Source organism: Misgurnus anguillicaudatus, chromosome 11, assembly GCF_027580225.2.
Source record: "Misgurnus anguillicaudatus chromosome 11, ASM2758022v2, whole genome shotgun sequence".
In the NCBI taxonomy this organism is placed as follows: Eukaryota; Metazoa; Chordata; class Actinopteri; order Cypriniformes; family Cobitidae; genus Misgurnus; species Misgurnus anguillicaudatus.
Genome location: NC_073347.2, coordinates 18,625,210 through 18,652,560, shown reverse-complemented (window position 1 = coordinate 18,652,560; position 27,351 = coordinate 18,625,210). Strand labels below are relative to the sequence as shown.

The 27,351-nt window shown below is 39.1% G+C and overlaps 1 protein-coding gene across 1 annotated transcript; it reads right to left on the bottom strand.

The window, feature by feature from the left end:
• bmpr1aa (bone morphogenetic protein receptor, type IAa) lies at positions 1–27,351 on the bottom strand. The gene is made up of 13 exons (XM_055169681.2): positions 27,160–27,351; positions 23,388–23,524; positions 16,243–16,522; positions 5,109–5,274; positions 4,921–5,023; positions 4,283–4,379; positions 4,095–4,185; positions 3,628–3,766; positions 3,351–3,543; positions 1,113–1,410; positions 852–1,027; positions 602–732; positions 1–499 (listed from the first exon to the last, which is right to left on the bottom strand). The coding sequence occupies exons 3-13, from the start codon at positions 16,310–16,312 to the stop codon at positions 374–376; spliced, it is 1,590 nt and encodes a 529-aa protein (XP_055025656.1). The 5' UTR covers positions 16,313–16,522; positions 23,388–23,524; positions 27,160–27,351; the 3' UTR covers positions 1–373.

Here is a 27,351-nt window from a genome sequence, read left to right as displayed (position 1 = left end):
TACATTAAATCACAGTATGCTTTACAGAGATTCCATAAAAAGACAATATTATTTCATTTATATGGCAGGAGGTTTATCCCAAAATCTAAAGACACTTAAATGCACAACAAATGCAAAAAAACAACAACAACACTTAGCTTTGTATTTTCTCTAGGGCAGTGAGTGAGTCCTTCAGAAAATCCCACTTTTTTGTCTGTTGCAGTAATCCTCTGATCCAAGTCTACAATGATACAGCTTTCATAGAAAGCAACAACGACACCGCATCTGATCCCCAAGCCGGAGGGGAAAAGAGGATGTTGTATTTTACACAGGCGTGAGCTGTGAAGCCAAAGATGAAATAAAATCACCCAGTTTGTCTTCTCACAAAGACGGATCAGATTTTAATGTCTTGAGATTCCACCATTTTTGCTAAACTCTTCTTGACTCTCAGGATGGTCAGTCGGGATGCAGGATTGTGGGCCCAGCATTCTGACATCAGCTTCAACATCGCCCTCAAGCACTAGAGAGACAAAATCTTATTAATTTATGAAAATCTAAAGTATATCCTTAGATATTTACTAAAGTGCCATCTGTTGAGCAGACATTGTCTGTTATCGCTCACCTCATCACTGTTCCATCTAACGGATACAGTTGGCCGCAATCCTCTGATACACACGACCTGCAGCATATCGTCATATGATGGGTCTGATGGTACCATTTCATAATAGGGTAGCTGATACTCTTCAACAATACCTGGGAAACAACCAGTGAATGTAATTACGGTTTATTTAAATGAAATGAAAATATATAGCAAGACGTTTCTATATATAACAGACATATTTAGAGTGCATTTATGAATGGGATTTGTATACCTCGAGTCACACAGCGTCTGGCCATTTCCCATATAACCAGCCCATAGCTGTACATGTCAGCCATGATGTATGCCAAGAAGTGGTTTTTATTTAAAGTCTCGTCCAGGACTTCTGGAGCCATGTAGCGGCGGGTCCCCATACGCGTACTAAGAGGGATGTCCACTTCATTTGTGTCACTAAAACAAACGCAGTTCAGCACAGAAACTAGCACAACCTTTACATTTGTAAGGCACTAAAACTAAATGCAAAATGATAAAGCACCTGTTAAATTTCACAGCTAGGCCCAAGTCAGCGATACAACAGGTGCCGTTTTTCTTCACGAGGATGTTCTTGCTCTTCAGATCTCTGTGAGCGATGGCAGGTTTTCCCTGTGTGCCGTTGATCTCTGTGTGCAGGTGACACAGGCCACAGGCTGCAGAGTAGGCCAGTTTCAGCAGAGCTTGTGTATCCAGAGTGGTGAACTTTAAATAATCATACAAAGAGCCGTTGTCATGATAATCTGTTATCAAGTAGAGTTGCGTGGAAGCTCCAGTGCCATTTATATCAGCCGCAATGAAGCCTTAAACAAAGAAAGGGAAAACAACAAAAAACAACAGCATGGAATTAAAACACATTAGAAATCTACAGTGATGTAAACTCTTTAAAATGTAAAACTTTGAAATGAGAATTGTACATTTTGCCTCGACGGCCAAAAATAAGCACTATATGTAAAGCCACATTTACAAGTAGAAATAGCATAGATGTTTAACTTTTTAGAGTTAGTGTTCAATAAACAGTAGTATACTCCATGGCCAAAATTTAAAGGGGTCATAGCGTAAAGACTTTTTCCATATTTAAGTGATAGAAGCACTGGGGACCCAATTATATCAACCTAGAAAATGTGAAAAAGATCAACCCAATAGTTTTGTTTGGGTAAGACATTCTTTGCAAGCATGTGAAAAATGTGTTCAGATTTCAACCGTTTTGTGAGGTAGGTAGCCAATTACAATAATATCGCCCCTTAGGGGCGGTTCACATTTCGCGTCTAAAACGGTTGGTTCTTGTCACATGACCTGCGGTGCACTTGCGGCATTCTGAAAAGTTGAGATGTATTTAAAGGATTAGTCCATTTTCTTAAAAATAAAAATCCAGATAATTTACTCACCACCATGTCATCCAAAATGTTGATGTCTTTCTTGGTTCAGACGAGAAGAAATTCAAGGTTGAAACTGCAGTTTCAAAGGACTCTAAATGATCCCAAATGAGGCATATGGGTTTTATCTAGCGAAACGATTGATTTAAAAATGCACTTTTAAACCACAACTCTCGTCTACCTCCGGTCCTGTGACGCACCAGCGCTACCTCATGAATTGCGTAATGCCATGGAAAGGTCACAGGTTACATATATAAAAAGCACATTTGCGGACCATTTTAAACAATAAACTGACACGAAGACATTAATTAGTATCATTCCACATACAACAACGTCGGAACGGTCCTCTTTCTCCACACTTGTAAACACTGGGGCGTAGCTTTGCATACGTCATCCGTGACCTCTTGATGTGATGACGTATTGCGTGAGGTCGCACTGGTGCGTCACATGACCGAGAAGTTGTGGTTTAAAAGTGCATATTTTTTATTTTTCTTGTCAAAAATGACAATCGTTTCGCTAGATAAGACCCTTATTCCTCGTTTGGGATCGTTTAGAGTCCTATTAAACTCAGTTGAAACTGCAATTTTAAATTGCATTAAAACTGTTACATGCTGGGGTCCATTAAAGTCCATTAAAATTAGAAAAATCAAAAAACATAATTTCTTCTTGACTGAACAAAGAAAGACATCAACATTTTGGATGACATGGTGGTAAATAAATTATTTAGATTTTTTTAAGAAAATGGATTAATCATTTAACTCGATGCGATGCGGATGCACCTGGAAAAAAGGCGTGTGTCGCTTCCATTATGAGCACGCATACCGTGCACCAACATTTCAAATAACAAACTTGAGCGCGCTAAAGACGTGAAATGTGAATCGCCCCTTAATCTGCACAATGCCATTCAGTGCAGAGAGAAAGAGAGAGAGAGAAAAATAATTGACAGCACAATTGAGTTTCAATTCCAACAAATCACTATCAGTGCGATCAGTATTTGCATTTCATCAGCTCATTTTCAATTTAAAGGACACACCTAAAAACAGTTTTGCTCAGGTCTACAAACTGGCAATTTTAACATACTAGAATACATTTTCTGTGGAGTATTTTGAACTAAAACTTCACTCCGGGGACACCCAAATACTTATTTTACATCTTTTAACAAATCTCATAATATGACCCCTTTAAGGATACTCAAACATTATATGCTTGTTAAATATCTAATTTCAAAATCATGGTCATTGGGAGGGATTCAGAAAGCTTTCACTAGTAAGACTTCTCCTATTGTGCTAGCCTTTGGCGATGTAGTTTATCTACAAGCATACCGTAAGTTACTTTACCAAACTTTCAGCAGTATAATACACATTTACCTAGTATGTTCTCGTGTCTCATGAGCACGGTCTGGTAGATCTCAGTCTCTCTGAACCAGCTGGCCTCCTCTCGAGTGAAAAACACTTTCACTGCTACTTTCTCACCCCTCCATCGACCCAGCCACACCTCTCCATATCGACCTTTACCGATGAGATGCACTGTCTGGATTTGCTTTGCAATGGTGCGCTGTACCTGTGGAGTGTAAATGTAAAAGGTAAACATGAGTAGTTTAATGTTAATGCTTTGAGGTGCTACTGACTGCATTTCTCAGCTTACCAGCAGAGGGAGCCCGGAACCACTGCCTGAGCTTTGAGATTGGTTGATGAGATCTTTCAGCGATCCTCCTGCTGGGATAAAAGCCTCATCTTGCTCCAGGTCTCTGTGGTAGCGCTGCCTCTCTGTCTGCCACTTATACCTAAAATCGGTAAAAGCAAAAAAAACTCTTATTAATTAAGCATAACTTCAACAAGATCAATCCTAGCTCAATTTATATCAGCAAAATGCTTTTAGTTCAGTTTAGTAAAACAGAAAAAAATCTTGCTCCCTGTAGCAGTGGATAATGTGTTTTCTTTTTGACAACAATAAGCCATGATGTGGGTGGCATGCATTTTCGAAAGTACAGTAAGTACACAGCAGTGGTGCGGTCACAGTTCACTGATTTGGAAATGTGGGCATGTGAAAAGAAGCCATTATGTGTAAGAGCTTCAGTGTGTTTTTCTGATTTGGCGAGGTGGTGATCTCACCTGTAATAACAGATGACAGTGACGCAGATGAGGGTGCAGCAGCACACAGTTACTGAAATGAGAAAGGCCAGCCAGTGAGGGTCTGGTGGATCTGCAAAGACAACAGGTAAACAAAAGTTAAATCTTCAGGTCATAGGGTGGCTGAATGCTTGTCCCCAACAAAACCGCTAAAAAACATTAAAGCGCACCTGACAGTCGATCCGGTAACTCTGGCTTTAGGTCTCGATTACAAAAGTCAAACTGGCAGCATTCAATTGTTCGACGAGTCTGTGCAAACTGTGAATCCTGTGAAACAACCATAGATGTCTGTACTGTAGTTTTATTATTCAACAAAGCAAAATTTATGAAATATAATATATTGTAAAATGGCATGAAGGAATAGAATTAAAGGGGACATTTCACAAGACTTTAAGATGTCAAATAAATCTTTGGTGTCCCCAGAGTACATATGTAAAGTTTTAGCTATAAATATCATCTAGATCATTTATTATAACATGTTAAAATTGCCACTTTGTGAGCAAAAATGTGCCGTTTTTGGGTGTGTCCTTTAAAATGCAAATGAGCTGATCTCTGCACTAAATGGCAGTGTCGTGGTTGGATTAAGGGGTGGTATTGTCCCCTTCTGACATCACAGGGGGAGGAGATAAATTTCAATGACCTATTTTTTCGCATGCTTGCAGAGAATGGTTTACCAAGGGTAGCTTACTGGGTTGGTCTTTTGCACATTTTCTGGGTTGATGGAAGCACTGGGAACCAAGTTATGGCACTTAAACATGGAAAAAGTCAGATTTTTATGATATGCCCCCATTTTTAAAAAAAGTCATACTTTGCACTGAAAATGAGAGCCCTCGTATTTCATACAGCCTGAGCTTAGGATTACATCTCCATTTTCATCTTCTTCAATAATAGCGAAGCACTGCCCATTTGTCCTGTAATGTAGCAAAGACAAGAACTTCATAAGAAAGCACACACTCGCTAAACAAAGAGGCAAAAGACATAGTATTTGACACATACTCGCACGTGCTGTTTTTGGCATCATCAGGGCAGTGTCCTGAGCAATAGCAGCTGAGGAACCGTGCAGCATCTTCTGGTGCCACAGTCGAATCATCTCCCGGTCTTCTGGAGTCTGATCCAGGCTTGACTCCAGTGCCCTGCAGCACATGATCAGGATTCTGACCTGCTATAAGAGATAACTGAGGAACAATCAATGCCAGACACAAACTGAGCAGCAGGTGTTAACACATTTAAGATTCCAGAAACTCAGATGCAAAGGTTGCAAGATGATCATAATTGTTTTGTTTTTGTTTAAGTGTGCATGTTTAGATATACAGACATATGCATACACATGCAATAAAGAGGTGTGACGTGTTAGCCACTGTGCCTCGGTGCTTGTATCTGCGTAAGTTCTGCTGTAGATGCTTTCCACTGAGCATGACTCTACCGACTTTCCAGTTCAGACATGTCAGTAAAACAGCTAATCACTCACAAAGCAGCAGTTTAGAGATTGGGAGCCAGGCGACATGGCGCTCTCTTTATCAGCTACATTCTATACTCAGATCCCATTACCAGCTTGTCTTATTCTGTCTCTATGTACGCTGCCGATCTCACAATTAAACCGGACTCTGTTCCTGGACTAATTCTATTAGGATGCAGTGATTAAATAGAGAGCTGGACAAGATAAAGAAGCTTCTGTTCCTCCTCAGTTTATAAATCAATGGCTGGACTATGAGACACATACACTAAAATGTAATGTACTACTCTCACTCACACACACATCACAAATGAGAAAAATATGTGGTTTGAAACTCTTAAGCTGATTCTTTTAACGAATGTTTCATAGAAAAAGACTCAAACGTCTGGGTTATTGGTTTGAATCATTCATGCAATTATTCAATCAATCTGTCAGCATGGTTAAGAAATGACATCTATGTTTATGCATAAGGCAGATGCATTTCTTCCAAAGCAACTTTGGATGAGCATAAAAGTGCATTTAAGTTATACACTGTCTGGCAAAACACAACATTTCGCACTACCAATGAATGAAAATAAACCAAAAATTTATGAACCAAGAATTGTTCCAAAGCCATGTACACTCTTTCATTGATCACAATATGAATTTTTTAGTTTTGGTATAATAAATAAATAATTTTAGTATATTGAGTTTGATTATTTATATTTTTACACAAGCAACACACACATCTCTGCTACAAATGAACATTTGAAGTTTGTTTCTATCACTTATCATTCTTGGACAATTACACTAAACGTGACAGAAGTGCAAACGTTACAACTTACCCCATAGGTGGGGTTCATTGTAACAGGCAGGGGATTAGTTGTAACACTTGCTAAAAATTAAGTTTGCAGGCAAATATTTTAATACTATTTTGTCTACTTGAAGTGGATATTGTTTATACATCTGTCTATAATAGACAGGTATCCACACTGTATTCATTCCTGCAGCCCTTTTCTAACAATAGTTCAATTATAAATGGATACAAATGTCCAAATATGTGAGAAAAAGCAGCACAACTACGACAAAACACTCCTTATATATGTGACCCAGTCTGTAATAATCATACTACAGTTTCAAAATCAAATTTTGAGATAATGAGCATCAAAGTCTGATTTTAGCCATTCATCTCATTATGATCTCAATCTTGATGTGACCCCACTCAATCAACACCAAAGATATGAACAAAAATAAATTTGACACAATTTTTTGATAAGACAGGCATATTTATTTTGTTGGCAGCCAGCAATCATTCATGTGCAGCCCACCCAAAACAAAGGCAAGAACCGCGCTAACGTTAGCGGTCGTAAGTGCTGAGGGGTTAGTTGTAACACAGCGTTACAATTAACCCCGCTGGGTCAAAATATTTTCAAGCCCACCAAAAAAGTTGCCAAGAGCTGCAGACATATTTCAAAATGATGCTATGTTTTAGTCAACAAGATACTGATTAATATGACATAGCATTGGATTTGATATTTTGCACACCCAACTTAGAAACCGAAAAAAAAAAACATATGATGAAAAAATCCACCCACATGCCACCAAAACACTCGCCCATCAACAACTCGTTCATCAAAAACATTATACATTTCCAATCATTTGCATTTCCAACTAACCCTGCGTTTTTGCCGTGCACACTCCTACTTACATAATGAAATTTCAAAACATACAGTACTGTGTTTCAGTATGTATTAAAGGCCAAATATGAGGTGAAAGAATAAGATTATTAATGTGGAGGTCAAAAAGTGTGACAACAGTCTATTAGCACAATTCCAGACCGCAAACTAAACTCCACACTCATCCTTCCCAAGTGCTCTCTCAAGTGGTCTCTTATTCAGGGTGTGGACAGATTCTGTATCTTTCTTACGAAGCTGATCAAACTCATTGTATCATGTCATTTGTTAAACTATAAAAATCAACTCTAAAATAATATTATAACGTCTAGACTTAATCTCATTCAACAACTCACAGGGGATTAAATGAGGTCATTTCTGTAAATGAGCCACTCGTAAAGCAGACGTAAGAGGTTGTGTGGCCTTAAGCCCAGGCTTAGAGAGACAGTCCCACTTCATGACCACAGCATGGAAATTTAGCGTAAGAAGGCTGGACCGGGATCAAAGTGGGCAAAGGTCCAAACATGAACCCAGATCCCTCTCCCTTACTATTCTACTGCTCTCATTTATTTAAAGCCAGTAATAACTGTTTGGAAACCTTTATTACTTCATAGCAACCTCAGAAAGAGCAAGATAATTTAGCAGCAAAGTAGTCCTACTGACTGTCCAGAGAATATCTCTGTCCATTGTCTGGCCTGTGACTGGATGTTATTGATGATTGATGTGGCATAGGGTCCTATAAGAGCCTCCACATTCACAAATGTGCCTAATTCTGATGCAAGTTAAGTTAGAAGTATATTCCTGTTTTTAAGCATACGTAAGGGTCCTCGTAAGGAGCGAAGAACAAAAATTGAGTCAGCAGAATAGTACACATGCACAATACACGCACTACGGGTGGGAATCACAGGGTACCTCACGATACGTTGCTCATGATAGTACTACGGCTCAGAGTCCTGCAACGAGTCGGGTACCCGCATAAAAGTGTCTCCAACGGGTGGATTGTGACATTCCTAAAATTCACGGGCGGGGCCGCGAGCGGATAATTAACTCCGCGCGGGCGGGTAGTAGTGCAAATGAAAATATGTGCAAAATTTGTATGTCTAAGGATGTGCACACCAAACTTTGAAACATGGCTGTTTTTTCAGCCAAGCGCTTTTTAGCTGTGATACTTAAGCTGTGAGCCGGTTGGTTGTTGTGATACTTGTCCCGCCCTTCCTCCACTGTGATTGGACGGCCGTGTGACAACTGACAACTGACATTGACGAGCGGAGCATTTCACCCAAACTTTAATCTCTTTCAACTCTCGACCCTCAGCGCCGAGCGCGGAAAAAACGCTGACCGCCGGCTTAATTACCATTACACGCGGAACATATGACATTTGACCCATCACGTCACCACCACTACAACAGTGCGCGACCAGTTTGTTGATTCTTCTCGTAGCCTAGTTGGAGCGAGCGTTGCAGGACTCTGGCATAAAGTTTTGCTGTTGATAGCCGGAAGCTGAACGTCTTCTCTTAGAAAGCATTTCGAGACGATACTTAGGAGCACAGCAGGGGTTGTGTAGGTAGGTTGTTCTTTTTTCTTGTTTTTTTATTAATATGTCTATTTCTGTATAGTTATCAGGTTCCATTTGTGCCGATAGGCTACTTAAATGGCACAAAACAGAGCACACTTTGGCCTGTTTCATTAGCCTATTCATGACGCTGTTGTGATGTTGAGAGAGGTAAGAGATAAAAAATAAATTTAAATTAAAGCACTTAAATTGGAATGATTTTAGCGTGTTTGATTTATGCGGGTACGCGTCGGGTAACGGGCCAAATATTAACGGGTCCGGGCGGGTGCGGATTTAATTTTGATATTATCACGGGTGACGGGTCGGATCTGGTGCTGAACTTTGCGGGTACGGACGGACACGGGTCTCCAAAAATGGACCCGTGCAGGACTCTGCTACGGCTCACTGATAATCAATGTATTGCTTGCGAATCCTAGGATGATTCATTTTGTCAAAAGTCCCACGTCTTCGGTACCAAGTTGGTTCTAAAATATAAAAAAAGTCACCACCGCAGAACTGGGTTTACCTGGAACTGATGCGCTGTTTAACAGGTCGTCAGTTGGAAACTTTTCATAAACGCAACAAAAAGACGTGACGAGCGCTTATGTGAGGTCACTGAAATCCACAAAATCATTAAAGATGTGCAGATCATGTAAATAAATACTTTAGATTTAAGGCAGATCACAGAGAGAACGAGCGAAGTGTCGGGATGAAACGAGGAAATATTTAAAGGACAAGTTCTGTATTTTACACTTAAAGCCCTGTTTTCAGATTTTTATGATAACGGTTTTGACTGAAATCTGGACATATGATGTGGCCCGAGAATTTTCGGGTGTTTGTTGTATTACCCCCCACCTCTACAATGGCTGCATAGGTGCACTGGAACAATTCTTCCTAAAATACATTAAACTTTCATTTACAAAGACATGAAACTCACCGAGTGGTCAGGGGTGTTCACTGATATGTTCACACAAAAATCGCTACAAAAGATGCTTTCCAACAGGTTTTATCGTAGTTTTTGTCCAACTTCATTGACTTGTATTAGATGTGCTATGAGGTACAGTATTACTCCGCGCCGGGAACATTGTTTGTATTCTTGCAATTGGCAAAGGTGGATTATCGCCACCCACTGGGCTGGAGTGTCTATTATTCAAGCTCTCAACGGAAGAATGTACGGGTGCAAGGTGTTTGGAAAAATGGGTCCACAAGTTTACAACGAATGCTAAAACACCTGTTGGAAAGAATCTTTTGCAGCAATTTTTGTGTGAGCATATCAGTGAACACCCCTGACTACTCGCTGAGTTTCACGTCTTTGTAACGAAAGTTTAATGCATTTTAGGAAGGATTGTTCCAGTGCACCTATACACCCATTGTAGAGGTGGTGGGGTGATACAACAGAAACCAAAAAATTCTCGGGCCAGCATCATATGGCCAAACTCCAGTGAAAATCGTTCTATTTCATCATAAACAATCTGAAAACAGGGCTTTAAGTGTAAAATACCAAACTTGTCCTCTAAGTATGTGCAACAATATGAGTCCATTACGACTCCTATTTTAAATTTACCATTTTGGGGTATATTTAGGCACTTTCATCCACTTGATACCCTTAGTGAAAGACAGGAAAAATGAGGGCCTGCATTTGAAACATGCCTTTTCTCCCCTAGGAGGAGTGTTTCATCTATTCACCGTTTAATTCAGGCCTACAGTCGCTCAAAAAAAACAAAACAAAAAAAGCACTTTGGACAGTGGAGACTACTGATGGCTTTCAGTCACCAATGTCACCTCTCTATCTTTACGATTAAGTTTCAGAGATTCAGACACCTGCCTGAAATTACATCTCATGGCTGTATCTGATGAGCAAGGTAAAAAAGTTGTACTGTAGAGGTATTTAACTAGCAGTTACACAACTCCGACACTGGGAGAAACAACCGTGCAGTGAGAAGTCAAATGTTCACGCTGAGGCTCTGGTTTCAACCACCTCCTACTATTCTGCTGCATCTGTACAAAAATACATCCACAAGGACATTAAGACTGGTGTTTGATATAATATGAACTCCAATGGAAAACTGAGCTGTTCGAAAGCTGACTACTAGGCAAGTTACAAGACCTCGCCTTCTCTCGACCAACTCATTCAACAGCATCACATGAAGGACCCTAAAAGGCCTGTAATAGAAATTTTGAGTTAACATACTAATGCAAAAGATTAAAATATTTAAAAATATAATATTAAGCATAAGTGCTCTGTTTTAATATTAACAAAATCTAAATGATTAAAAAGCAGCTAGAAAATCACAATCAACTCTTTGGTCAACGGGACAGCAAACAAGCCCACTGCAATATCTAAAATCTGTATACACTTATTTGGGATTTATATCGGAAGATCAACGACACAAACGAGTTCAAGTATTTCCGGTGTATGGAATGGTTTGTACCCACTAGCAATTGTGAGAGTGCCAAATAGGAAATGGTTAATGTGCTAAAAAAGGAAGAGAGAGCAGCAACAATCACTTCAACAGCTTCCTTTAGTGGGGTCCTCTGAGAGGCTCATGGTTAAAGACTGAGTCACTACCACATAGATGTCTTTTGAACTCTGTGGCATGAGTTAACAAACAGAGGTATCAGGTTATGATCTGGCCATCAGCACAAAGCAGTCTCTTTTTACATAAATAAGGGTTAAAAAATAAAGACAACATGTGCACTAATATAAAGCACTAGCCAGTTTTAACCTATAAATATCTTTCATTGTGTGCTCGAAAAACGATTTCTAAGTTATCAACTGTTGCTATTTGCCTTCACAGCTCAATGACTGTTCATAAGTGACCTTTACAGCAGCAAACAGAGCAATTTCATTCTGCTCATAGAGGGCACTTTTTATTACAAAAAAAGTATCAGTTTTCATTGACATCAGTAAACATCATATTATTAAACATATGGAAACATTCAACAGGGTACATCTGACTTCTGCTTTTATGTATTCTGAATCACATCAAAGGAAGGCCATTGAGAATAAAAAACATGAGTGCAATTCAAGCGAACGTAATTTTCAAAACAACAATCAATGTGTGTTCAGTTGTAGTTTTAACTTAGAAACATTCAAGAAATGAAGTAGTGGCTATGGTCGACTAAAAAGCTTGACTACAATAGCTTCAAATACTAAACACAAAAATCCACCTGTGTCTTATTAGGGGCGTTCGGAACGCTTAGTTCGGGTAGTAATTTACAAGGAGGAGTACTGGGGCCATTTCCCGAAAACTAAATATTCCCCAGTACCATTTTCCTAGTTGCATTCGCAGCGCCAGTCGGGACTCTTGAAATGAAGTACTTAGTGAGGTACCATTCGTACCGATGGCCGATCTGAAATCAGCGCAAATGGTAGCAGAATTCACGCAGGGATTGGGGATATAGAAAGCATCCAGAGAGCAATCTGCCCAAACAATAAGCTTTCGTTTCTATAATACACATTTGCAAATACCTTTATATTCTCACCAAATCGTCATGTAGAGGTTCGGGGGGTAAAAACTAACGCAGGGTTAGTTATAACACGGACATTGTTGCACAAGCTTGAGCATTTTGTTTTTCCGGTATTTTTTTCACGCTGCCAAAAGACGATCGACCGCAAATTATTGGAAATGTATAATGTTTTTCCAGAGAGCCACTAATGAACGAGTGCCCCGGCGGCATGCAAGTCAATCCTTCATCATATGTTTTTTTAGTTTCTAAGTTGGGTGTATAAGATACCAAATCCAATGCTATGTCATATTAATCAGTGCCTTGTTGACTAAAAGATAGCATCGTTTTGAAATATGTCTGCAGCTCTTAGCAACCCCTCTTGGTGGGCTTGAAAACACCTTCACGCAGCGGGGTTAGCGCAATTCTTGCTGTTGTCCCAAACAGGCCACACACAAATGATTGCTGGCCGCCAACATTACACATTACGTGACTGCTTTATCAAAAATTATTTTTATTAACATCCCCAACATTGACCGAATAAGGTCATGTAAAATATTGAAATCACAATGAAACGAACGGCCAAAATCAGACCTCGATGCTCATTATTTCAGAATTTGATTTTTGAAACTGTAGTATGTTATTACAAACTGGGTCACATATAAAAAATTTTTTTTGTCATAATTGTGCTGCTTTTTTGCACATATTTAGACATTTGTATACATTTATAATTGAACTATGATTAGAAAAGTGCTGGATGAATGAACACAGTGTGGATACCCGTCCACCATAGACAGACATACAAACAATATCCACCTCAAGTACACAGACAAAATAGTATCGAAACACCTACCTGCAAACCCAACTCCTAGCAAGTGCCACAACCAATCCCCCGCCCGCTAAAATTAAACAGACCTATGGTTTGCACTCCTGTCACGCCCGGTGCAACTGCCCAAGAATCCCAAGCACCAGAAACAAACTTCAAATGTTCACCTGCAACAGAGATGTGCGCGTCGCCTGTGCAAAAATACAATTAATCAAACTCAAATATTTTGTGAATGACCGAGCCAAAGCCAAAAAGCGTTAGGTTGTGTCCCGCTCTCCACCACTGTAAATGGTCAAGACAGAAAGACGATACATGCTGTATTGGATTAAGAAGACTTGACAAAAAAATTGTTAAAGACTAAACTTATCAGTTGTTTGTGAAACGTGAATAATCTGTACGTGAGCTAATTTTACATGCAAGACTAATAGATCAGATTTCACATCTTTGCCATAATAAAATACCACTGCACTGCATGCACACTTTGTTGGAAATGATGACGGATGATTATACGTTCCATGTAAACAATGCAGGATAAAAGTTGTTGTTGTCCTGGAAACTAATTTAGTCCCTGAAAAGTGTGGTCCCATAATAACAAAATGTGTTCCTGTATAGCTCAGTGGTAGAGCATTGCATTAGCAGCGCAAAAGGCCATGGGTTCGAACCTAGGGAACATATACTGATAAAAAATGTGTACCTTGTAATGCACTGTAAGTCGCTATGAACAAAAATGTCTGCCAAATGCATAATTATAAATGCTAAATTGTTCCCATGTCCTGTGGTTCGAACACACTAAAAAGTGGGTAGTCCCACAAATAGTTTGGGTACTATGAAAACGCTCCTGCTGTGCGAAAAGCCCTAATAACAAACAGCTGTCAAGACGTCACTATCACCTGTGAATTATGCTTTGTGTACACCTAAAGACTTTGAAAAGATTTAGAAAAGACTTTATAAGATTATCAGCTCACATCTAAAGACTTGGGTTCACAGTTTTTAGTCTCAGACTAAAGATTTTACAAACACTGAATCTTGTAGTGACACTATTTACAAGACTACAACAAGATTATTTTAGCATTTTATCATCATGCTCAGCAGTGATTTAACAAAAATGTATGCGCGTGTCCATTGTGCTTTCGAACCAGCTGCGTTTGCAGCGCATACTGTGCATTTTACAGTTTTTCTCAATCGCTTTGGTACAATTCTCAGATCAGAATTGAAATTCTCAAAACTACTTGTTCATTTCTCACATCATTGTGTCACTTGTGCACATCAAAAAAGCAGTTTCTTATTTCTTTGAACAAGTTGCAAATGCTTTGGTACATCCATGCAAATGATTATGTACAATTCTCTGCTTTTTCCTACATTATCGATTGCTTATGTCATGTTGATCAAAATGTATTATAATGGGTCTCTGTTGAATAGTCTTACCCCCCACAACATTTAGGCATCAGTTCATAGTATAAGTCTTTACATGCAAAATTATTGAACAAGTTCTCATAATACAGTTCTCATAATTGTGCCGGTCAAACATATTTTTTTATAAATTTATAAAAATCTGTCCTGACTTGGTAAATTGCTCCCAGGTGAATCTTGACTTTCTCTAACAGACAGAAACGTACCCAGCAAGCAAAAACTGAGATGTTGAAATGACGGCTAATTATAGACCCAATATAGTCCAGCTATGAGTAACCCACTTCTACCCTAAATAACCTTGAATTTGGTTACATGCCATTTTTGCCAAAATACCTTGAAGATGTATGATATTCCAACAGGTGTTCAAGGTGTTTGCTTTCATTTCTTTTACATGATCTAAAAGTATTTGCATTGTCTATTTTTTGGCTATGGTTAGATGTCTATTAGACTTTCACTGGCAGTTGTTATAAGAAATGCACTTACTGTTTTGCAAATTGTGAGTATGATTCGAGAAATGTACCAAAGTGACTGAGAAAAACTGTAATAACAGTATAAAAATCTCAAGTTCACATTACTTTATTTTATATGCATTAATGAGCAAAACCTCTTCAAGACGGTTTTTGACGGTCAGTGTAATTTATATAGCTGTGATTTGTTTAACCCACATTGTTTTCGTGCTGTTCTGGTTCGTGTAATGACAGATATAGACACAATACACAATTATAGACATAAAAAGCCCTTGGCACATTATTAAATCTGTTTATCTTAATTTTTAAAATAAAATAAAAAAAATCACTCAGTGATTGACAGCAAGCATGAAGCAGTCGATCGTGTTTCCCGTCAACAGTTTAAGCATAAGATTTAGATTTATAGATGTACGTTATCTGTTTCTCTGAACAGTATTAAGCTATATGACTACCCAACTCGTTTGCTGGGCAGAGAGTGAATGACAGCACAGTCTTCTGGTGTTTTTAAATATTTCATTGCTTTCTTTTACATTGCTCAAAGTCATGACTGTTTGAAACACATTTATAACATTTATGGCGTCACATGTATGACCGCACGCGTGCGGTGTACGTGCTTGTGCTTTAACTTGTTAACATGGGCGCTGAAAAAAACACGCGCCGCTTACGCGTTGCTCACGCTTGCGGTGTGAAGAATGTAAGCACATACCAGAAAACATTAGCACGTTATGCCATTCAATAGAGTGGTAGAGTTAGCATGTTAACACATACAGGCAATATCGCTCCACTTCTTTTCTTTTTCCACTCTGTCGTGGTATGAATGGCAGTTTACATCAAAAAGACACGGCTGCTCTTGCTCTGCCCACCGCTCGACAAGGCGCTCCTCTTTATCCACGGTCCATTTTCGCCTACTTCGCGCTCGTTGTGTTTCCACGTCCGTCGACATGTTTCTTTGTTGTGACTGATGGCTTCCTGTTTCCGGAGAACGACTTTATTGGTTGTTGATTGTTTTACGTCATGAGACTACGCTGGGACTTGCGATAATATCAAACATGTTTGATATGAAAGACTAAAGAAAGACTGGCATAAATCGGGTCGCCGACTTCAGATTATCACCTCACAGTTAACGATCGAGACAACGGGAGCGCGCCGAGACTCCAGTTAGATTCCTAAAGACTGCCGGTCTTTAGTCTGGGACTGTGAAAATCCTTTGGTGTACGCTAGGCATTAGATGTTTGAAGAAGACTGCGATTGGTTGAGCTACTCAGTGTGAATTTAAGATAACACCACTGTAAATGCGGGATTACTGAAAGAAAAGACCCTTACCTCCAGAGCACAACCTGAATACAATTAGGACTCCAGCCAAAACTGCCGTGACAGACAAAAGCCTTGCCATCTTATATCAGCCCTCTTGTAACCTTTGGAGTGAGGATGGGATCAGTGGTGACGTCTGCCTCTGCTCGGAAAGTTCAAGCGAACACGAACAGATAGGTGGAGTGATCAAAATTACGTCTCTAAGGGCTGTGGAGATGACCAGGACAGGGAGAAGAGAGATGATGGGATGGCACTAGAAACTCAGAGATTTCTTCTCACGGGGTCCACGGCACTGGAAAAAAGAAACAGACCATTAATCTTTCTAGATAAATCTAAACAGGTACTTAATTTAAAAGTTTTTTTCCACACAATGTTCTTTACATAATGATAGAAAACAGTAAATCTCAAAAGATTATTTTAGCTGGGTTTTCACAGGTAGGGTCACAAATAAAAGCAAACAATTACACAATCTGCATTGCGTAAGAATACATTTGAAAACATGTGACCTTCATGGTTACATCATCAAATGCAGCATTAAAAACAGAAATTAAGACATTAAATTTTTGAGCACACAATGCATACTTTGCTTCTGATCCTTTATACATTTTTTTCTATCAACACTAAAAATCACTGCCCCCTTGGTTTTTTGTGGGCTTGACCCCTCAACCCGTCAGGCCGGCGCTAGTCTTGAATGCTGAAACATGCCCAAATAATTCGAAGAAGGATGTTCCGTAATTACCCCGCGTTGGCCCCTTCCAGCGTTAATAACATGATGTGTCTGTTCCCTTGTAGGCCTGCGCGTCTTACTGCAATTAGTGGCCCGGAGCGCAGCAAGTCCTGAGGGGGGGACGAATTAGTGGCGGAGTGGGCCGGTGTCTGTCACTTCTGATTTGCCCAAGGGGTACAAAGAGCCCCGACCTGTGCCCCACTTTCACACATCCCTGACTGGATAACAAGGGGAATAAAGGCAGCCTCCGCAACCCAGCAGGACAAGATAGCTAAGCAGGCACCTACACACAGAGACAAGCAGCAGCGATTGTGTGTCTGCCAGGATAAGGGGAACGTAAGCAGCTGGATCAAGTACATCCATGACCTGCTTTAGAAGACACTGATAATATGCCCTACAACAAACAGCCATCTCAAATTTACAAACCTTTGGCTAAACATGGGAATAAAGAAATCATGCAGAACCCCTATTAGTCAAGCACACAAAGTCCTCTTGAAGGTGTGTACAGAACAGTTTCTTTGTTGTAGCAGGAATTAATTATGGGGCGAAAGCCAAAACACCCAAGCTTCAAGGTTGACAGCATGGGAAAGAGTTGGGGAGGCTGTTTAGAGGTGTTTGTTATTGCATAAAGGCATACATGGAAGGGAATTCTGCAGGTAAAGAAAATTTCACTCCTTATCCTTATATCCTGAATGGTTAAGCGAGTCAAGTCATGTCCTAACTTGATAAAGTCAAAACTTTGTATCTACATAGGAAACCTCTTAGATGTGGCAATCCTGAGAGAAGTATACAATAATTTTAACATTACACTTATCAATACTGCATTAAGGCATTTAGGAGACTCTGTAATCTACAACGACTTACAAAAGTAAGGGAAACATTCAAGCTATTTATCTTAAGGAGGAAATATATGTTGTTAAAGGATTAGTCCATTTTCTTAAAAAAAAAATCCAGATAATTTACTCACCACCATGTCATCCAAAACGTCGATGTCTTTCTTTGTTCAGTCGAGAAGAAATTATGTTTTTTGAGGAAAACATTCCAAAATTGTTCTCATTTTAATGGACTTTAATGGACACCAACACGTAACAGCCTTAATGCAGTTCAAAATCGCAGTTCCAAAGGACTCTAAACTATCCCAAACGAGGCATAAGGGTCTTTTCTAGCAAAACGATTGTCATTTTTGACAAGTAAAATAAAAAATATGCACTTTTAAACCACAACTTTTCATCTATCTCCGGTCCTGTGACGCGCCCGTAATTGCGTAATGCTGTGGAAAGGTCACGTGTTACATATATAAAACGCACATTTGTGGACCATTGTAAACAATAAACTGACACAAAGACATTAATTAGTATCATTCCACATACAACAACTTCGGAATGGTCCTCTTTCTCCACACTTGGAAACACTGGGGCGTAGTTTCGCATACGTCATCCGTGACCTCTTGACGTGATGACGTATTGCGTGAGGTCGCGCTGGCGCGTCACAGGACCGGAGATAGATGAGAACTTGTGGTTTAAAAGTGCATATAATTTATTTTTCTTGTCAAAAATGACAATCGTTTCGCTAGATAAGACCCTTATGCCTCATTTGGGATCATTTAGAATCCTTTGAAACTTCGTTGAAACTGCAATTTTAAACTGCATTAAAACCGTGACGTGTTGGGTTCCACCAAAGTCCATCAAAATGAGAAAAACCCTGGAACGCTCCTCCCAAAAAACATAATTTCTTCTTGACTGAACAAAGAAAGACATCAACATTTTGTATGACATGGTGGTGAGTAAATTATCTGGATTTTGTTTTTAAGAAAATGGACCAATCCTTTAAGATACAAAGTTTCAAAATTGTTACCTGTTAGAAAAGGGAGGGAGCATATTAGGATATAAGGACATTCACATAAAAGGGATAGTTATTCAAAAATGTATACATTTCTTTGCTTTGATGAACACAAAGGAAGATATTTTGAGGAATGTTTGTGACCGATCATGGGCCCCATTTACTTCCATAGTAGAAAAAAGAATACTATGAAAGTGAATGGGGCTCATGAAGAGTTTGGTAAAAAAACATTCCTCAAAATATCTTCCTTCGTGTTCTTCAGAACAAAGAAATTTATACAGGTTTGTAACAACATGAGAGTGAGAAAATTTTTCACACATTTTTGTGTGAACTATCGCTTTAATTCATCTACTATGAGTCTTTAACATAGATCTATCATTATTATTGCTTTTAAAGTATCATGATCTTAAAGCACTATAATGCACACCTTATGTTTCAGTGTTGGACCAGACACTCTTGAAGCTCTGCCCACTGCAAGGCTTTGGTGGCGCCATAAATTTATGTAAGGCGGCTGAATGAATGGGAGTATTGTATGGAACACCTATGTAGTCAATCATATGCTTGATCTTGGATGTCTCTTAATGCCTTCAGGAATAATATATTTCTGTCTTGTGTCAGCAGTACAAAGGATTCCTCACATAAACAATCCTACATAAATGACACTTCAACACAACATACAGGCATCTGTTTATGTGTGGAAAAATGTTCTAGCAGTTGCGTGTGGGGTAACATCTGCTCAAAAAAGCCTTTTTGGGTATAAAACTCCATATCTTGCCAAAATATGACAAAGACCATTGAAGATAAACAACCAGCTTTATAACTGTAGGACTACATTCAACAGAAAAAAATACCTTTGAAAAAAAACTCATCATGCCTTTACCATCACTTCTTCAATAGCCAGCACAACAACCACAGTGGTCTGGTGTTTGTCTCCCCCCAGCCTCACTGTCTCTCTCTTTCTGCTTTGGCCTGGATCTCTGGTTCCTCCTGGGGCCCCTCCTTACAGCAGGACTCCCAATACTGAGGCCGCCTTCCCTCAGTGTCGGCGCTATGCCCAACATGCCTTTCAAGGCCTGCTAGACTGCAGGGCAGACTTTCTGGCTCCGCTGCCATTGTTTGCTTGGCTGCTTTGCGCCTCATCCCAGTGAGGGATTAGCATTAGAATACTTAAGCTCATTGAGATGAGCCCCACGACCAACTTCTCTCCATCATCCTCTCCTCAACCCTCTTTTCCTCACTAAACTCCAGCATATCTTATCCAGGGACAACATCAATCACTGAGAAGCAGTTGCTTCATGGACAGGTAGTCAAGAGACTGTATCTTTCCCGATACTTCGGCCGATTGCAGACAAAGAATGAAAGTTAATCTGTGGAGCACTTGGGTGCAATATGAGCACCTTAAACCAGATTCCTCTGGAACGATAAAGGGTTGAGACACCAACTCTTAAACAAAGTCTCTTAAAAAAATACATATTGGCTGAGAATTCATGAAACTCAGCTTAGCATACTGAAGTTGATAAAGCCTGTCTGCAAAACACTAAGTGAAACAATCTTATCGAAGTAGTTGATATGATCTTTGTTTTGTGTAATTTATGTCATTATAAACACAATTTCCAAATACTGAGTGCTTGATTTGCTATTTGCTGCTTGTGTTAAAAGTATATATTTTTACATTCTTCTGTGTGGTTATTGCTAAGTATAAAACAAACTCATAAATTTTGCCTTTCTCTTTATATTACTCTTTCCCCGCCATTGACGAGTTAAAGGGACACAAGGCAAGTCTGAGTATTATTTCTCTACTAGCTCCCCCTAGTGTCTGGGAGTACATGCTTTCTATATCTGAGACTTGACGAGACTGAAGGACACCGGGTCGGATACAGCGAACTTGCAAGTGGGGTATTCTTCCTACAGACGGTAGGGGCGGGCGAGAGAGTCTTCATTCGTCATGTAATGAGTCATTTAACCATATACAGACTTACGAAGATGATTTATTAACATAAAAATGCTGCCTTGTGTCTCTTTAAAGAGTAACTAAACCCTAAACCACTTTTTTTAGTTAATGAAAGAATGATGCTTTATTAGTGCTGTTCATTGATTTTAGTAAGTTTTCTTGACATTTGGATATAAAGTGTTTCAATACTACAATATATGGTGTAAAAACGTCTGAGTGCTGCCCTCTTCAGGTTGAACGGTGGCTACTGCAGTTGAATTTTTTCTATTGGATGTTGGGTCCAAAAAATGACTCGTGACGTAAGCAGGTTCAAGCTCACCACGCCCTTGTTACGATCTCACCACACACTTGGTACAAGCATAGTTCGTCCCCTCTATCTCCATTGGGATCTGCCCACTTTTCTTGCATTTTTCAAATATTGCCAGTGGGTGGAGTTACGCTCTGACCGGGGGTTTAGTTACGGTTTAAGTTGTCACTTAAGAGAAAACGCTTGCCTGCCATTGACAAGTTTTTCCGGCAATTCGTATTTCTTACCCAACTTATAAAACTCAGAATTATTTCCTTAGGGCAAACAGTTTAACTCTGTGTATGCTTTGAGGATCGCTTTGAATCTGATCTCTATCAAAAGTCCTTCACAAAAAGCAATTATCTTTGCTCGAAATTTGGTATTTTTTAAGAAACCTACCCATATTTGAGAGGTGATAAAATGGCGCTTTTCCATTGCATAGTACCCCACGGTTTAGTTTGGGTTGGGTCAGCTCACCTGGCGTGGTTAGCTTTTCCATCGAGTTTAGCCTCACTTCGCAGTGAGAGGGATTATAGGCGTGTCGTTATATTTGCGCTGCCTACTGCTGTGACATCATACTAGTGAGAGCGTCGTTGTACATTCCCATAAATTTATTTATTTCTCAGTCCGCCACAAAATTAAAACTGGCCACCACAAAAAGATGTTTCCACATCGCGTTTATCACTACCTCTGTCTCACATGACAGCTTCTGTTCGAACACCCGTGGTGCCATCAGTTGACGCGGTCCGCTGAGCCTCATTGAAGTTGCATTTAAGCATATATAATGCTGACGTGCTCGTCGCGAATGTTCTGCCACAAACTGCAAGTCTGGAAACAACTGGTATGGTGTCCCTGATTCTCAACATGTGGATGTTTTTCATCGCTAAAAGGGAGTTTGGGAACTTATAGCAGAGCAAAGATGACAACATGTTTGCTCGAGACAGCGCAAGCTAGCACTAAAGGTAAAGTTAACATTATAGCGATGACGCTGGTAGTGATGATTCTCTAAGACCAATCAGTGATCTACAGTGTTTTCGTGTCACGTTTGGTATCAGCTCGGGTCGCTTGGAACCCCAACCAAGGTGGTACGAAAAGAAGTATCGGGTACCACGTACTGCACCTAATGGAAAAGCTCCCAAAAGTAAGCTGACCCGACCCAAACTAAACCAAACCGTGAGGTACTATGCAAAAGCGCCTAAAGAGAACAAATGAAGGTAGGATGAAACTTTTTTGTTTAAAAGCAGAGGGGCTGTTCTTTCATTTGATATATTGTATGTTTATATATTTAAAGAAGAACATTTTCTGGAAGGCATTAAACTTTTATGAAAATCATAAAAAATTCTGCCGCTGGCTGGCAACTTTAAAAAAAAGCTGGCGGGGAAAGAGTTAACACTTAGGCTATTCTATGCATTATAGGTGAAATATAAATACTTTGTATACATTTATTACTGTAGAATTATTGGTGGTATGTACCATTATAACATTGTGTTACTGATATTCTTTATGATTTCTGTGGTTACTACATAAATCACCTTTGAAAGATGTCATGGAAGATTTAAAATACTGATCAGGTTGCTTGGCTTTATGTCAAGGCTTGATAATATAAACTTTTTATATTATCATATTTCTCTGCTTTCACACGAGACAAATATCTTTTTCCATTTCTTGGAATTAAAATGAAACACAGAGATGGAACAGCCCACATATTTTCTGAAATTAACGGAACAGCTGAAATTTATTGCAAGTTAATTGTCCATTACCCGCCTCACACATTTTAGTAAAGGGTCTGAGCAAGCAGGGTTTCCAAGGTTTGATATAAACCAGAAATAACATGAAGATCTGTATGATTATTCAGAGAATTTGGATTCTTGTTCATTCAAGCAACTCATTGTTTCATACAACAAGACCTAATGTCTATTACTGTCTCTTTGATTAACTTTATGAGTTCAGGAGACTGAAAATGGACAGCACTGTACCATTTTTATATTAACATTAAGATTTTAGATACATAGCTCTGCATCATCACTTTTCACAGTATAGTGAAACATATCCTGAATTTTGCACAACACTGCATTTGCAACGCATAAATCTGCAACACAGGTGTGAGTGATAATGGGTGGACCGGTTACCTTCAGATGTTGTAAATGTTAGTTCTCTGAAATAATTTTTTTTAGATCCAAACACGTGGGGAACCATTTTTCAAAATCCATCTATGTCTTATGGAGGGAGTATGAGTATTTCTTTATCTTGGCTAAAGTTTAAAATCACCATATTTGCTTGATAATTAAAAAACTTCTTGCTATTAGTTCTACACAATAATTGATGCTAGCGTTCTTTAGCAGTGGCTTACCTACCGTACAAAAAGATCCATTTCTGTGAAGCATGTTGGCGTAGTGTTTGGTAAGCATCGAGGCTGGCTTCAGCTGTCATTCGGGTAAAGATGCTTGAATGTCCAAATGGCATTTGGATTCTGGCATAGTCTCACAAAAATCTGTAACACAAGGAGGACAAAATGCATGTAGTCATAGATGCAACTCTTCAATCCAATGTCCTGTTCACCGTTTGACAGTAACAAAAACTTTACATAAGTATCACTTCACCACTGTTGCTACGTACTGATTTATGAAAATAAACATCACAGTCTTTAATCATATTTTTTATTTTCTACAATTGCACAATTAATGGCGATATCCAGATAAATGTCAATAAATATTGTTGAGTCATCTCGTCAATAAAGAGAAATTATTTAAAAGAAAAACATTTTTCTGGGAGGCATTAAACTAAAACTGGGTGGCAACATTAAAAATAAAAACACTGACGTGGAAAGTGTTAAGCATGCTTCCAAGCATATCTGATCATCACTTCAACAGTTGAACAATATAAATGTTAATGTATAAATTAGATGAATGTTGATTTATGAAAATAAACACTATAGTCATATTTTCATTGTGTCTTTGCTGTGTCTGTGTTGCTTGAGAACTGCGCTCTGTTGCAGCCAAACTTGATTCTGAGGAACTACTTTGTTTGGCAGAAGAGTAATATTTGTACTAATATAATTACAACTTATTTGTGTTTTATTTTATGAAATCCTGCTATGCATATGAAGTAACTGTTTTATAAAAGCAATAAGCCCCGCGAAGCAGTAGTGTTACAGTGCATTTTATAACAGCTTCGCGTCATGCCTAACATCGCCCCTTAGCTGTTATAAAATGCACTAGTAACCCACTGCTTTGAGGGGCTTATTGCTTTATTATAGTTTATATGAATGACAGCAACCGGTCCAGTGGCTCAACAAAACTGAGAAGAGGTTAGTCTCTGAATGAGGACATGGGCAACTACCAATAGGAGAAAAAACAGTGGAGCTGTACAGTAAATACTGTAGTCGTGTACAGATAAGTTGGAGCTAAATGAAGAGTTTTCCTTCTCTATATAATGTGTCTGCCCACAAACAGGCAATATAATAAACTGTATGTGAATAAACATGAAAATGTCAATGTTCTGAGTTTAATTCGTGCATTGAAAATTGTTTTTCTCATCCATGATGTGCTGCTGGTATGACACACTGCTGCATGTTATTAAAATGCTTTGTCTGGAAGTTTATTTTAGCAGCAAAAAGGCTCAATCCATGTCAAAATACATCCCATTTTGTATCAGATTATACCAATTTTAATGACTACAATAAAGTATTGTGGGATCAGAAGTCCTACTGCAGATTTAATGTCAGAACTGCTAAGCTGGAACCAAGACTAAAGGACCGTTATGAAGAGAGTTTTGACATCCAGCAGATAAAAAAAAACAGCCTGCGCATCACATAATGATCATCAGATGGCAATTCTTTGAGAAACACAACATACCATAATGCATAATTTAATCATCTTAGTCTTTTGAACAGACACCCTAAATATTACAGTAAACAAACTGACTTGTTACAAGACCACACAGAAATCATTTTGGTCGTCTTTGCACTCTCAACCCATCTTTGAATTCACCCTATCCGGTGCCACTCTAAATAATTTACTCGGATAGCCAAGTGTATTTAAAGCAGATCAATACCATTAAAGGACAGCTGGGGCATACTGAATAAACAGAGACCACTCTCCTTATAGCAAAGGCACAGCATTACACCAACCTCCTTCTGCATAGGTTTATCTATTTAACTTTATCAGAACTGCCATCATACCAATGAAAGAAAGTAATCAATTGCTCTCACTTTTCTACCATCCTGAGTGACAAGCAATTGGAAGCACAAGCACAGATGACTACACACAGCCTACGGGAAGTGTTCAAGAAAAGATCGGAATGATGACTAAATGGAGTGCGGGGGGATACATCAGCACCTTTAATATGAGATGGTTGATACATGCAGGGCCAGGTCTGAGGTGGCTGTGTATGTTTTCCTCTCCTGCTCAGCCACCCTGTCTCCAGGGTGAGTCAGGGAAGAGGGGTGGGGGCAGCCTGAGGAACGCAGGCAGGGATGTGAAACCTGATCTATGCTGCCTCTTATCCCTCCCGGGTCCATACCCCCCTCTCCTCCAACGTCCCTACTCCCACTGCAATCCGATACCTCTCACTGAGGCAGAGAGTGAAACACAGGGCTCCAGGGAACTCAATCTGGACCTGGCATATATTTAAAAAACAGATAAGCAAAGGAAACACATCTGCTTATTGTTGTATGATACTGCAGCCTTTATTTTGGCATTATTTATAGGCTGGAAAAAACATGTGCCAATGAAATTGAACAGCCCACATTCCAATGAAAGCAATGAATGTGAATACACGGAAAAGCACTGCTCGTCTTGCTTTTTAAAGAAACGTCCATTTGCATATCAATATCTAATTAATTACCATTTAAAGCAGAGCAACATAAACAATTGCTCTGGCAGTTTCAGTAAACACACTTTAATATGCTCTATAATTCACCCAGATATATTGGGATATACAAGCAAGCACACATTTAATCACATTACACAGTGCTCCCAGACACTGACCCGTGTTACTGGAGCAAGCACTGGAATGTACAGCTGTCTGGCAACTATATACTGAGAGTATTTAACTTTAATTTACTCAAATAAATTCACGTTCCTCAACCTGAGCCTTACTCCAGGCCCTTAGAAGCAGAAAGCTTCACAGGCAATGTTAGCATCTGGTTTTTGACCTCCTTGTGTACCAGATCTCAAAGTCTTGAGAAGGTAAAGGAGCTGAATAGACCCCTTCCCCCAAGAGCCCATAAATTGAAAGCAGCCTTGTACTGAGAGGGAGAAAAGCATGCTTAAAAAAGACAAAATTTAGGACGGTGTCTGTACATGGATTATTCAAAGTCACTACAATATTTTGCAGCACAGATTCTGTAATTCTGAGAAACAGAGCATGAAAGGCAGAACGTAATTCTTTTAAATACAGTACACGCGTGCATATAAGTTATGAATTAAGGAAATGTTTTTGGAATGAGTGGTGGTTGTAACCATAGACTGTGGTTGTAACACATTATCAAAACAACCTGAAGTAAAATATATATATAATCGACCAAGACGAAAATCCCAAACATAGAAAATCACATACAATGCACAATAAAAAGAAATTAAGCAGTTTCTTAGTCAAGTAAAACTAAAGAAAGATTTAGATGTAATTTAACACAAGAGTTGTCATATTCGTACAAAGTTGTTGTGTTAGCTTTCCGTGAGTGTCGATTTAAAAACTTTGCTCCGACTATTACAAACCGTCAAAAATGTTCGACAAAAACAGTTTTATACATAAGAAATATTTATTTATATTGAGACAGAACTAACTTATCTTGATAAGATCGTTGTTATTGTCAGGTAAGCAAGTAAATTTGAGTGAATTTTGATTTGCTAACAGCAATAGCACACTAACGTTAGCTATCTCGCCGTAGTCAGCTGCTCACTCTAAATAAATCTTCTGAAAAAATAACCAATTAAAATAAACCTGCAAACGATAAGCATTTCATATTTTAAGCAGTGTCTTTTTCTCATTGCGAAAAAGTTAACACGCCACGACTGTCGATGACATGCAATTTAAACATTACGCGAAAATGAAAAATTCAGCTAAAAACTTTCGTCGGACAGCGTTAGCCTAGCCAAGTTAACACTTTTCACGTTAACAACTTACCGTCAGGATTGTCTAAAAAAACTGTATATCCGTATATTCCGGCAGGTTACAAGCTGGACACTTGAGAAATTCAGAGTAATGGTCGTGGTCAAATCTCAGTGAGGTGATTAAAGGGTCTGGCGATGACCATCACAGTACACACCGTACTGACGAAACAACTGCACGGAGTTAGCGGAGAAAGCCGAACACACC

Coding starts and splice junctions, on each gene's coding strand:
- bmpr1aa (XM_055169681.2), bottom strand. CDS start 16,312: ATGGCAAGGCTTTTGTCTGTCACGGCAGTTTTGGCTGGAGTCCTAATT. Junction 5,275..16,242: donor ATTCAGGTTGTGCTCTGGAG/GTAAGGGTCTTT, acceptor TATCTCTTATAG/CAGGTCAGAATCCTGATCAT. Junction 3,767..4,094: donor ACTGTCATCTGTTATTACAG/GTGAGATCACCA, acceptor TACCGATTTTAG/GTATAAGTGGCAGACAGAGA.